Genomic DNA, 13,470 nt, shown 5'->3' on the forward strand with positions numbered 1-13,470 from the left:
TACATCTGTTATAGGTACTTTTGAATGTATCAGTCCGAAATATCTCCATATTGTATATTCTTCAAGACCTCTGAGTTCTATTGTTCGAGACTCCAGCTGTGTGCCATAAAGCTCCACTATGGTGGAAGCGCTTGGCATCCTTCGAGGCCCCTTCTCTCCTATCTCGCAGCCCAACTCGCATTTTCAACTACATACTTTACCAGTTACAGCTCCTGATGTCTCGAGCTCCCGAATTCGTTGAAAGTATGACAATGACGAATCCTATTCGTCGAGTAGCTGTCATCGGCGCAGGGCCATCTGGCCTTGCTGCAGTCAAGTAAGCGGGGTTGTTACATACTCGCCCCCAACACGGCATGCTGACTGACTCAGATACCTACTTGCCGAGAAGTATTTTGATCAAATTGATGTCTTTGAGCAAAGAAGCTCGGTGGGAGGGGTTTGGAACTACACTCCGAGTTCCTCTAAAAAAGGGATGTCGACAACTGTCCCACAGTTAACCCCTCATGAGCCAGTTGAGACGCCAGTATGGATCAATCACACTGAGGGACGTGAGGCAACATTTGTGTCTCCGCTGTACGATCGACTGGAAACGAATATTCCCAAAGAGTTAATGGGCTATTCGGATAAGGCCTTCCCATCGGAAGCCCAGCTCTTCCCCAAACACCGGACAGTGAAACAGTACCTTGAAGAGTATGCCGAAGATATCAAAGGGTTCATTCAATTTGAGACACAAATCTTAGATGTGAAACTCAAGGATGAAACTCTAAGTACCTGGAGTCTAACAGCAAAAAGTCTTCAAACTGGCATCGACACCACCCACACTTATGATGCTGTGGTGGTTGCAAGTGGTCATTTCACGGTGCCCTATATACCTGAAATCCCAGGAATACAAGCCTGGGATGCATCACACCCAGGTGTCATCTCCCATTCCAAGTTTTACAACTCCCCAGAACCTTTCCAAGGAAAGAAAGTGGTTGTGGTAGGAAGTTCTGCTTCGGGGCTTGACATTGGTGCCCAGATCAACGAAGTAAGCCAAGGAAAAGTGCTGGTCTCCCAACGATCTGAGTCCTACTTGGCTGCACCTCCAAATGGCGACAAAATCATTTGCCCGGAGATAGTCGAGTTTCTTCCATCGACGGCCTATGATAGAGGTATAAAATTTGCAGATGGTCGCATTGAGGAACATGTCGACGCCATTGTTTTCTGCACCGGTTATTTCTATTCATATCCTTTCTTGTCTTCACTCAATCCACCGGCCGTGACCCACGGATGGCGAACAATGAATGTCTACCAGCAGTTGTTTTATATAGAGCACCCCACTCTCGTCTTCCCAGTTCTTTCACAGCGGGTTATTCCATTCCCTATGGCTGAGAACCACGCTGCTGTCTTCTCTCGTGTGTGGTCTGGACGGCTTACACTTCCACCAAAGGATGAGATGAAGGCATGGGAGGCTTCCGAGATTGATGTCAAAGGAGACGGAAAAGAGTTCCACCTACTCCCATTTCCTATGGATGCTGATTACCTCAATTTTCTCTACGACTGGGCGGAAGAGGCCAGCCCAAGACCTGAATTGTCAAACAGCGGACAAGGCAAACTTGGTACTCGGTGGGGTGAACGGGAAAGATGGATGCGGGCCCATTTCCCAGAAATCAGGCGTGCTTTCGTACAGCGAGGCAACGAGCGGAGCGAGATCAAGCATCTAGCAGAGCTTGGTTTCAGCTTTGAAGAGTGGAAGAGGCAACAAGATAATCAGTGATGGTTCTGGTCCAAATCCACGTCTCAACCTGTGAATACAACATTAACAGTGAATATAAACCAAAAATACAATACATAGCTTTGCATAGCTTTGCATATTTGAAATATTATTTAGACACATAAGTCTATACTCGTTGACCAGATGCCACTATTCCCAAACATTGTAGATCCACCGCCGATAAGCGTTATCACGTGAAGCGGGTTCACTATCCGTCCGCCCGTTGCGCGTGCATTTACCCTCTTTCATATACCGTTGCATTGTTTGGGGGAAGTGTTAGATGTTGCCCAGAATTGGAAATTGTATGTGTCACGGGTCAATGCAGCTCGTATGAGCTTTTCTTGAGTATCAAACCTACACTCCCACCCCCCCGTTATGTTATCCAACATCTCCCCGAGATTCGCCCGCGCATGATGTTTCGAGAGCAGCCTCAGCCGAAACTCGATAGTCACCAAAGAAATAATGCTGACCGGCCTCCAGCTACAACTGTGATTGTTAGCGATAGCAGTGAAAGCAGCGACGGTAGTGATTCGGACGACCAGGAGTGGCCTATAAAGTGTATCCTCCGTGAGACAGAGACCGAGTATCTTATTGATTGGGAGGGTCCTTACGATCCAACTTGGGTGAGTCCCCGTGGTACTACTGGACATAAAAGGCATTAAAGAAATACTTATTGAACTTGGACTAATAATTGCGCTTCCCTTGCTTCCCTAGGAGCCCAAAGCGAACGCGAGTGAGCTTGCTATACATGTGTGGAACAGACGGAAAGCTCGACTATCAAGGGAATCAAATCCAAAATTGACACGGGAGACAACTAAATCGCCCAGTGTCATTGAGGTCTCTTTCTTATCACCAGAAGCAACTATAGGCCCAGAAGACCACTCGCCATTTGACGACGAGACCGAACAGAGCGACGCCGGTTCCGATAATCGTTCAAGAGCGTCCTCATTGCTCTTTGTGACACAAGAGGACCTTTCAGAGATAGTAGATTCTCTTCAGTCCCAGTACATTGAAGCCTCGGGCTGCTTTTACAGGACCGCCTCTCCATCCCGATCTATCTCCGATTGTTCTCCGTCCCTAGAGGCTGTATCCACAGATTCTCGCTCGCCGGCCACCGCCGCATTCTTTGAATATATTCCCGAGTCATCTATTCCACCTCATTCCCTGCAACAAGGTGATTGGGACGACGACGTCGTTTTTGATACGCAGCAGCGTGATCCGACTTGTGAACCAAAGGTCGGTTCAGTTGATAGATGCTCATCGCATCGACAGTATTCTGCAGAAATCAAGAGAATTCTTGAATTATCACACCTGAACACGCCTGGTCTTGGACTGAGCTCCAAGGTAATTGAAATAGCTGAGACACCTACTCAGCTGCCCGGTTCAGGAGCTGATTTATCGCACTTTGGCTCTTGCCCTCTTGATAGTACTCCATCTCACAACAATCTGACTTCTCAGCCTCTTGGCTTGTGTGACTCTGTAGTCAGAGGTAGTTTCATCGTGCCACATCAATCTTCGCAGTTTGCTCACAATCTCACAGACTGCGGGTTCGTTCATTCGACTTACCTAAGCTCAATCCCAGAAACAGTTTCTCAACAACTGTCACAACATCCTGAAGACTTCAGCGCTGAGGGTGTCATTTGGCCAGTGCTTTCACCTTGCCATCTTCTGGAAGAAGAACCATCTACCAAAGTCATGGATGACAAAGAGCCCAAGCCATCGGACCCTACTCTCTCCGACGCTCCTTTGGACCGATACGGCCAATTTCCAGGGTCCACTCCTGTGGAAAAGATACGCAACCCTTGGGCCCAAATCGGCGAAGAGAATCAATCTGAGCTATTACAGACGCCCAACGCTGTCGAAACTCCATCTTCCGTGGGGGATATCGAGGCTTCAATCCCCGTATCTGTTCCCGAAACAACTGCGCCGCTTAGTGTTAGAGCCGACACAGATTCCTTTTCTCATTCACATACTGCAGTTCACCACGGTCATTCTGAACCTTTACTACCGCCCTCAGAACTAGCTCACGGAGGCCATATGAGTCAACCTTCACTCCAAACTATCCACCCCAGTGCGCTGACTGTCACCGGCATGGATGAGGTTGTGCCCGGATCAGTCCATCTCGGGCCATCTGAGTTTGCTGTCACCCTTCCGATGGATTCTCGTGTGAAGGATGACTATGAGCGAGTGCTATCAGATGCAGCTACCAGCATACGCCAGTTCTTCGACAGCTTGCAGTCAAATACTCAAATTTCTGAGCCTGAGGTGCGTTGAGAATCTTCCTTGAATATCTTCGGATCACTTACATTCTGCACACAGCGAGAGGTCTTGTATTCACAAATGCGAGAGGTCGTCACGCGGTTGAGCAATGTTTCAACCCACCCAGACTTAAACATCTCTGACCATTTGAAAGACCCCGACCCCGACCTCGCGAAAGAGGCAGCCTGGGCCGAATATTCTAGTGCAAAGTTCCTTCTACTAGGTCATCTCATGGAGATTGTAGGTACGCATGAGCTTCATCTGATTCTTGCTGTCCAAGACGAGAAGAAACAGGCGGTTCTTGAACGTTATCTCCAAGGCAAGGGCTTTGCATATACAAAGCCCCGTGACGAAATGGGCAGCACCTCGGAAGTTTCCCTGGCCAAGGGGCCGCTCAGCTTCGGCATTCATTCCAGTGAGACTGCCCGGGAACTTTACAAGCCGCCATCTGCTATTTTTGCTTTGGATTCGTATTTTAGACCCAAAAGTCCATCCATACAGCACATCCGAACGACTTATGCCCGAAACGGGAACCTGCTTCCCGTCATCTGGTTCCTCGTCGCCAACACGAGTGAACATATTGAGCGTTGTTTGCCCGAGTCACCCGAGCCCGATCGATTACGTTTACTTGTGCACTACATTGCCCGTCTTCATGATGAGGTTGGCGATCTCCAGGATGATGCCCTCGGCGTACATGAAGACGCCGAAGAGATTCTCGGATACCTCTTGGATAGTGTTGCTGGTTGGCCATTGCCTCCTATCGAGCCTTTGAAATTGGTGCCCCTGGAAGAGCTAGAGTGCGACAACTCTTCTACATCTGACGAGGGGATGCAGCCGGCACAGAAACGCACACTGGTAAGTGTACCACTTGTGGGTATATCGCCATGAAACTAACAAGTTGGACAGGATGACGGACCCGAGGAACAATCGTCGAAGCGTGCACGGGTTGGTACTCAAGAGAACAGCCAGTTGACCGAGTCAACCAAACCTTCCAGCCAAACATTGGACCGTGAATTGCAATCATTGGAGAAGAACCTTATTCAGATGAAACACATTCATGCAAATGAAAAAGCCCAGCTGCAGGCTCAGCTTGCTCGGGCAAATTCTCGACTCCAGGAAATGGAGAAGGCACTGGGTGTTCTACAACACCGTTACGAGAGTCGGACCAAGGAACTCCATGCAACTCGCCAAGAACGAGATCGTGTGACCGAAACTAAGCCGTCTCTGGAACAGCGTGTCGAGAAACAGAAAGAAACCATCTCTAATCTGAAAGAAGAGCGGGCAGAGCTGAAACGCGAGCTCGACGAAGCTAGACAAGCACTCAAAGATGGTGGTGGTAGTTCTGCTGAACTGGAGACAGCACGCGAGGAAATTCGCCGCCTAGCCAAAGAAAATTCAAACCTTGAACGCAAGGCTGAGTTTGAGAAAAACCAAGCCGAGTACACACGAGAGCAATATCAGACTGCGTCTACTGCGGCCGCTCAGTCTGGCACGGAAACCCGCCGTTTGGCCACCGAAAATGAGAAACTAAGGCGCAAGGCCGAAAGCAATGCCGTCCAACTGCGTGAGTTGCACATGAAGGACGAGTCGGTCCGCCATCTAGCTCGAATTGAAGAGCTAGAATTGAATCTCGCTACGCGCGACGAATTCCTACGCAGGAAGGAAGACGAGCTTCGTGAAATCCGAAAGAATCGTCCATCTACTCGCTCAACTAGCACTCAACCACGAAGCCCTAAGTGGGCCGGCAGCCGTCCGACCAGCCCCGGGGTCGGTCATAATGGTAATGGTAATGGGGGTCATGGGGGAAGAGGTAGTGCGTTACGATACAGTTCAGATATGCCTTTCTGAGAACATTACTCAATAACCCCCACGCTCTCCACGCTTTTTGCCAATGGTCGCGTTCTTCACACGCATTTCGGTCACCCCGGCCACACGATGACGTCTAGACACGGTACACAGACCGGGCATTTGCGCTTTGCGAAGCAGTTGAGTCACCTTAGCTGGCTCTTTATTCCTTTCGTCCGCTCATTACGACATTGCATCCTTCTGGCGTTTTCTCCATTGCGACTTTTCCATTTACCCATGAGCGATTTTTGTTTCGCGAGACTAAAGCGGGTCTCGGATGCGACGGTATCTGAGTCTTGTGTTATTTCAATCAAGTGTTTCTGTTTCATTCGATTTGAGTGGTATTGTTTTTCGCCACTGCTCCAATGATAGATATCTTAGGTGTCTTTGTTCGATTTGTAGGCATAACCTCTTCAAGACCCCCCCCAGACCAGAAGGGGTGTTTGGTGTTGGATTTGCTTTGCCATTCAATTACTGCCATTGGAAATAAAAACTCCAAATGTAAAATGTCAATCTGGATTCCATATTGGGTGATTAAAATATATTCCAAAAATAGCAAGGAACGGCAAAATTATGGATTATGTATGTATGTACTAAGATAATAAGACAGTGGAAGAAGGAGAGAGTTTTATGCTGAACAGCAGCATACAAGATGAACAGATAAATAGAAGAACAAAAAAAAAAAAGCCAGCCCATGCCCAAAGTTCGTAGAATTAGCCAAGTCACAGTTCCAAAATGCAATGTGTTTACACCGAAGCCATTGAGTTGGCAATGAATGCAGCCAACTCACTGGCCTTCTCGCCACGTGTCATGGTGAAATGATTGGCACCCTCCATAACGGTAATTCCGCCAACTTGCTTGGGCCCGACAAGAGTATCCCAACCATTTGGACCGAGGTCAGTGCGATTGTTGAGCAACCAGAGCATCTCACGAGGGTCTGCACTACCATCCGGAGCTGGTGCAGGGCGGGTATCACCCGGCTTGGAGCAGACACCATCCTTGGCCCAGACCATGAAGGTCTTGGGGAGCTTTTCAGCCAGCTTGGGGTCTTCATAGGGGAATGGAACCGCCTTGTAAGCATCTAGAGAGTCGATGAAAGCCAAGAAGTGAGGAAGGAGCCACTTAGGTGGAGGTGCCTTGCCCTCTCCAAACAGTCCGATTGTGTCGAAGAAGCTATACAGACGAGGAGGTAGCTTCTCCAATCCAATGGGGAAGGGTGAGTCCAGGAGGAGTAGGCGCTCGACACGCTCGCCTTCATTGAATATCAATTGGCGCGCCGCATCGTAGGCGCAAATACCACCGGCGGACCAGCCACCGAAGTTGTATGGGCCAGTGGGCTGACGACGTCTGATCTCAGCAACATATGGAGCTGTGAGCTCATCGAGACTGAACTTGAGATTCTCCGGGGTGCGCATATATGGGCAGTTCAGTCCATAGACACACACATCGGGGGAAATGCCAGGGATGGTAGCATATGAGGTAGCAGAACCTGAGCCATCAGGGAACAAAAACAAACTCTGGGTTGCTGTCTTAGGGTTTCCTTGCAGGAGGATCGAAGTCGCAGGCGGGTGCTTAGGGGCAGTGTTGGAAGCTACCACTGGAACGGGGATTTCTTTAGGAAGTCTGATTGGCTCTGCGGGGGCGGACTTGGGCTTCAGATCCAAGGTAGTCTCGATATCATCGAGGGTTTGGTTCTCGATAAAGAACTCTCCGGGAAGGTCAAGATCAAGGTCTTCACGGATCTTACCAAGAACTGTGAGTGACATCAATGAGTCCAGACCCATCTCACCAAGGTTTGCGTCGCCGCTGAGCTCCCCGGGGTCAACGCCGATCTCCTCGGCCAAAATTGCAGTGATCTGCCTCATACTGTCGTTTTGTTCCTGCAATCCGTGTGCCATCGACTTCTCATCTGCAGGAGTGGGTAGGCCACTGGTGTTTGGAGACGAGAGGCTGCTCTCCGACGCGGCGGAGGACATGTCGCCTTCGCTGCTTGATCCATCACTGCTTTCAGCAGGGCCCATTTGAGCAATGAGACGTTTGAAGTCTTTCACTGTTGGATTATCCACGAAGACAGAGGAGTCAAGGTCGATTCCCATCTCCTCACGGTATCGCCCAGTGACAGTCAGCGAGAGGAGAGAGTCAACTCCGTAATCAGCGAAGTTGAGCTCATCAGTCAGCTCAGCAGCTGAAAGTCCGACCTCTTCGGCGAGGATTCCAAGAGCGCGAGAAGCCAGATTTGGCTTTGTAGATTTCGGCGAAGGTGAAGCCTTTTTGGCCGCGGTAGGCTTTGCCTTCTGAACATCGATGGGACCAGGAACACGCTTGGCGGCTGGCCTGGGCGCTGGAGCTCCTCCACCAGGAGGAAGAGCCATGTCAAGGATCTTCCGTGCCAGAGCTTGGAACTACATCGCATTCTGTTAGTTTGTTTTCGGAAATATTGGATGACTCTTCTCAACGTACCTTAACACCACCGTACACAGCGACGATGTCATCTCCCTCAAACATATAGACATCACCTGCCCAAATTGAGTCTTTCCAGGGTTGCATCCTCACATAAGTGCGGTAAGTGACACTAGGATCGAACTTCTTCAGGCATCGCATCGAATCCCATCCATGATTGACGAACACTTGGTTCTTCGAATCGGTGTTATCACTAGCATTCATAATGAAGCCCGACAAGTGGCCAATGCTGTCGATCCAGAATGGATTGCGGTGGAAGTTGCCTGGCGGGGCTTCAAATTTGACAAGAGCGGTAGCCTCGTGTTGTTCACTATCGAGGATGACTTCGCGAATGGATTTGTAATTCTCGTCATAATCGACTAGAGAAGCAAAGAGCTTGTAGACCATTCCCCGCTTCATGCGATGAGCCTGGCCGGATATCGTGCTTTCTTGAAGATGTTCGATGCTTCGCTTGATGAGATAAGAGCTGCGCTTCCACTCGAGCTCGTAAGGAAGTGGATCAAAGAACTTGATGTCGCAAGTGGCGTGGTCAAGAATCTTCTTTCCCTCTGGGGTCACAGACCACACCTGCACCTTGGCACTTTCCTCGGCCCAGTTTGCAGTGGCTGAGACACGGAAAAGTTGCTTGCCTCCCTTTGCAATAAGCGGCTTGGGGACCACCACGTTGCAGATATCAAAGCCGCGATCTTTCCACTCCGGCTTGTAGTTTTGAACTAAGTATTCGCCGAGTGTTTGTGCAATATCGGCGTACAATGACTAAACTTCAGTTAGAAAATAGATACCCTTGAGTAAGAAAATTAGGAATAGGCATACCGATGGAGTAAGACAGGCACCGTTCACTTTGTGGCCTGCAATGACGCGATTGAGCTCGGGATCAGCGATGTCGTTCTCGATGACGATGAAGGCCGACGAATTATCACCACTCGTCTCCAAAACCTTTTGTGCTGCTGATGACAAGAACACGGAGACTGGCGTTGCATCAGCTACTGGTGCTGCTGGTGCACCCTTCAAAAGACAGAAGTTATTGGTGTATGGGATCCAGTAGTTCTTGAGATCCCATTTGTAGGATGGGAGTGGGAGGACTCTGTGTGCAGCAGTGAAGTCCTGGTGATACTCCTTCCATCCAAGCTCAATCCCAGCCAGATAGAGAGTTGAAAGGCTGTTAGACAAAACCTTCCACGTATCTTCCTGGCGGCGCAGAGAAGTCACAGTAGTTGCCTGTGGACCGAAGGTTGCTTTGACCATTCCGGAGCAGACGGGATGAGAGCCAATCTCAACCCACAGAGTCTTGTCATTCATCAAGTTGGAGTGCCGGGTAGCTTCCAGTGCACCCAGGAAATTGACAGTCTCCCGGCAGTGGCGGGCAAGGTAGCTGGGGCCAAGCAGCTCGCTGTTGGTCTCATTGATGACGTCTCCAAGAAGGGCAGATACGAAGGGAATGGAGGGCTTATTGAAAGTGACACCCTTTCCAATCTCGGCCAAGCTCTCAAGGATAGGCTCAACTTGAGCTGAATGGAAAGCAAAAGGTACATTCAGCTTGGTTGCCTTGAATCCTTCGTTGGTAAGAAGGCGTGCAAGGTCGTCAATTCTCTCACTTGCACCGCTGATTACAGTTTCGCTAGGCGCATTGATACAAGCAACCTCGGTAGTCTCATCAAGGAACTGCTTGATCTGTGATACTGAAGATTTTACAGCAAGCATAGCGTGTGTTCCGACCTTGATCTTCTCGGTGAGAAGTTGGGCTCTCCGCCCAGCGAGGTAGATGGTGTCACTGGTTGTCAAGACACCTGCAGCATTTAGCGCAGCAAACTCGCCCAGGCTGTGGCCCATGACAAAGGTAGGCATAACACCCAAAGAAGTCCAGTACTTGGTCAGTGCCATCTGCACACAGGTAGTTCCGAGTTGGGTAACAACCGGGCTATGTTCTTCAATTGGCACACTCCCGTCGATAAGGGGCACAATAGATGGGAACCCCTGGCTCTGGCCAATACAATCCAAGTGCTCAATGTTGGCACGGAACTGGGAGCAGTTTTCAAATAGTTCGTGTCCCATGCCTGTGTATTGAGCCCCCTGTCCGGTAAAGACGAAGCCGGCACCAGGTGGATTGACAGGCGCGGGACTGATGCTGTCTCTGTTGACAATAGGAGCCAAAGCACTCCTGACTTCATCCAAAGTCGATCCAGTAACAGCGACTCTGAAGGGATGATGAATGCGCCTCGCCGTAGTTGTATAAGACAGGTTGGCAAGGAGGCTGGCCTCGTTGACATTAAAAGAGTTCTTGTTTGTGTCAATATACTGCACGAGAGCAGAGATATTATTCTTCAGTGCAGACTGAGACCGTGCTGAGACAACCACAGGATGGGCAGACCGGGTGTCGTCCACATTCACCTCATTGAGGGGGCCATCCTCGACCATCAGAGCCGTGTTGCCACCAGCGGCCGAGAAATTGTTAACAAAAGTCTTTCGCTTGCCACCGACCGGCCTGTTCCAGGGGGTAGGCTCAAGTGCAATGTGCACGTTTCGCTGGGGGAAATCTGTCGGGAAATTGTGGTTGATCTTGGTCTTGATACCGCAGTGAGGGGGAATCATGTTCTTTTGCATCATCATTAACACCTTGATAAGAGCTGTGACACCAGAAGCGGACTCTCCATGGCCAACATTTGACTTTGCTGAACCAAGGTGAAGGGATTGAGCGGGCCCACGACGGTAGTCCGGGGCGAAGACATCAAGAACCGATTGCATCTCCACCGCATCACCTGCCTGGGTGCCAGTTCCGTGCATTTCAATATAGCTGATCTCTTTGGGATCGCTGTTGGACTCGTTCAGAAGCTTGTCAAAGATGAAGGATTGTGCTCCTACATGAGGCCGAGTAATTGACACAGCCTCTGCGGAGTGATTGGTGTAAGCTCCTCCAATAATACCATAGATCGGATCATTATCCGCCTGGGCATCCTCGAGTCTCTTCAAAACAATGGAGCCAATTCCATCTGCTCTGCAGTAGCCATCAGCCCCATCATCGAAGGTGGTGCAGTTTCCAGTCCTTGAGAGGAAATGTCCACGGTCAAGACCAGCATGGTTGTCAGGATTTGTCAAGATATTGACGCCACCGGCCACGGCAGAATCACTTTCATTCCTCCATAGGGAATTACAGGCGACATGAATTGCTGCAAGACTGGAGGAGCAAGCTGTGTCCACACTGACACTAGGGCCGCTAAACTTGAAATAGTAATTGATGCGACCGGGAGTAAAAGCACGGTTACCACCAGGGATGAAGTAGGTATCAATATCCTGACCGCTGTTGACCTCACGATAGTCATCACTGGTCATTCCATAGAAGACACCCACACGGTTCTTCTGTGTAGAGGGAGTGCTATCAGGTATGAAGCCTGCCATCTCTAAAGCCTCATAAGCAGTAAGAAGTGCCAACCGCTGAGCGGGGTCTGCTTGAAGCGCTTCACGAGGAGACATATTGAAGAACCGAGGATCAAACATTCCAGCGTCGTTATACCAGCATCCATATTCCACTTGACTGGTGTTTCTGATCTTTCCTTCCCTGTCGACGTGAGCCTTGACATCCCATCGCTCTGGGGGGACCTCGCGGTGGACGTCGAGTCCTTTTTTCAAAAGATCCCAGAATGCTTCGGTGTCCGGTGCTTCTGGGAATCTCCCGGAAAGACCGATGATTGCAATCTTAGACTGCTCAGCGCGGCCAGTGCGGTTATTCTCCTCAGAATCCTTTTGAACGTCACCCATTGTGCTGTCAATCTCCAGATTGGGGACTCCAGCTTTTTTCAATGCGTTAAATATGCTCTGGGTTGCATTGCTTGAAACTGGGTAAAGAGTGCATCTTGTGGCGCATTGCAAGGCTGATTGGCAGGATTCAATGACTTTGTCCCAACAGAGCTGTCCTTGCAGAATCTCCTGAAGAGAAAATTTCAAGAGCTCTTCGAGGCCGTCAGCTTGAATTTGCTTACCTGTCTGAGTTGACAGCACAGGGATCTGAGGCACGTAGGTCATGAACTGATCGGTTGGCCAAGATTCCATGATTCGATTAATGTCTCTGTCATCATACAGATGCGGGGCATGATAAGGGCCATGGATTGGAACCCTTGTAGGCTTGTGCTCCTTCGAGAGATAATCCTCAATGAAACGACCGAGGAAAGTCGGAGGACCACTGACTGTAAGTCCATTAGGGCTGACTGCGCTGACATAAGGCCGGGAAACGCGGGGCAAAGCCTTGAAAATGTTAACAATCATTCTGTTTGATGTCAAGCTAATTTTGCAGAAGACACTTACATTCTTTTTCGCATATTGCTGAATCAATTCCTGGGCCTCGGGCTCACGGATACCATGAACCAATACAGACCAGCTTGAAGTTGCCGATTTACTTGATTCTATGAGCTCTTGTACTTTCAGAACGCACATTCCCAGTCTCAAGGCAACAACCACAGTCTCAACGGCAGCCGGAATGAGCTCCCCGACAGTCCTTGAAGAGCTCACAGCCGCAGATGCGAGCTGGCCTGTGCAAAGACCAATGATGCAGTTATCATCACCTGAGGGATAAGCATGGCCCAAATCGCCGTAGTAGCTATCGGAATTTGTCAGCAAATTCGATTCCAGTCACAGTCTCTTCACCACAAGCTAGGCAATTCACTCACTGAATGCAACATCCTAATTGATAAATAGCCGTTAAAGCGCTCTCCAGAGCTGGGTTTGGCCCTGACTGCTTGAACCTCGCAAGAAGGTCAACAATACTGGTAAATCTGGGAAACACCAGGCGCTCAGATGGCGGAAGCGAAGTAATTTCCTTGCGCAACGCATGGTAAGTCTTTTCAAAGAAGGCCACCACAAGCGAATCATTCTTTGCATGCAGTAGACGGCGAAGACCTGAGTCGAAATCCGCAGTCTGGTCTCCGAAGAGATACACCTGACTGGGGCCTTCCATAATCTCCCCGATGACAAATAGGTTGTTCAAAAATATATGGGGAAAGAGAAAAACGTTCAGAAGCAGGGCGAATTATAGGATATCATACTTTATAGAGGGAATGGTTCCAGATTCGCCACAGACTGCTCTATTGTCTTGGCTATATCAAAAGGGGAAGTGTGGGAGTCTGGGTCTCAGATACTTTCACATGAACAGGAATCTATGGTAT

The 13,470-nt window shown here is 49.6% G+C and overlaps 3 protein-coding genes across 3 annotated transcripts; 2 read left to right on the top strand and 1 right to left on the bottom strand.

Moving 5' to 3' along the window:
- Window positions 1–251: 251 nt before the first annotated feature.
- On the top strand, window positions 252–1,756 carry N7500_007353 (putative flavin dependent monooxygenase; the record flags this gene model as incomplete). The annotated part of the gene is made up of 2 exons (XM_056678497.1): window positions 252–316; window positions 370–1,756. 2 exons carry the CDS (start codon window positions 252–254, stop codon window positions 1,754–1,756), a joined length of 1,452 nt encoding a protein of 483 aa, XP_056533497.1.
- A 407-nt stretch (window positions 1,757–2,163) lies between these two features.
- On the top strand, window positions 2,164–5,860 carry N7500_007354 (uncharacterized protein; the record flags this gene model as incomplete). The annotated part of the gene is made up of 4 exons (XM_056678498.1): window positions 2,164–2,376; window positions 2,468–4,018; window positions 4,073–4,867; window positions 4,919–5,860. The coding sequence occupies 4 exons, from the start codon at window positions 2,164–2,166 to the stop codon at window positions 5,858–5,860; spliced, it is 3,501 nt and encodes a 1,166-aa protein (XP_056533498.1).
- Window positions 5,861–6,603: 743 nt separating this feature from the next.
- On the bottom strand, window positions 6,604–13,262 carry pksP (polyketide synthase alb1; the record flags this gene model as incomplete). Its single annotated transcript, XM_056678499.1, has 5 exons — window positions 6,604–8,259; window positions 8,318–9,073; window positions 9,131–12,553; window positions 12,614–12,905; window positions 12,976–13,262. The coding sequence occupies 5 exons, from the start codon at window positions 13,260–13,262 to the stop codon at window positions 6,604–6,606; spliced, it is 6,414 nt and encodes a 2,137-aa protein (XP_056533499.1).
- Between the last annotated feature and the right edge of the window lie 208 nt (window positions 13,263–13,470).

This window comes from Penicillium coprophilum (genome assembly GCF_028826855.1).
Source record: "Penicillium coprophilum strain IBT 35676 chromosome Unknown utg000004l_segment0_segment0, whole genome shotgun sequence".
Classification (NCBI taxonomy): domain Eukaryota; kingdom Fungi; phylum Ascomycota; class Eurotiomycetes; order Eurotiales; family Aspergillaceae; genus Penicillium; species Penicillium coprophilum.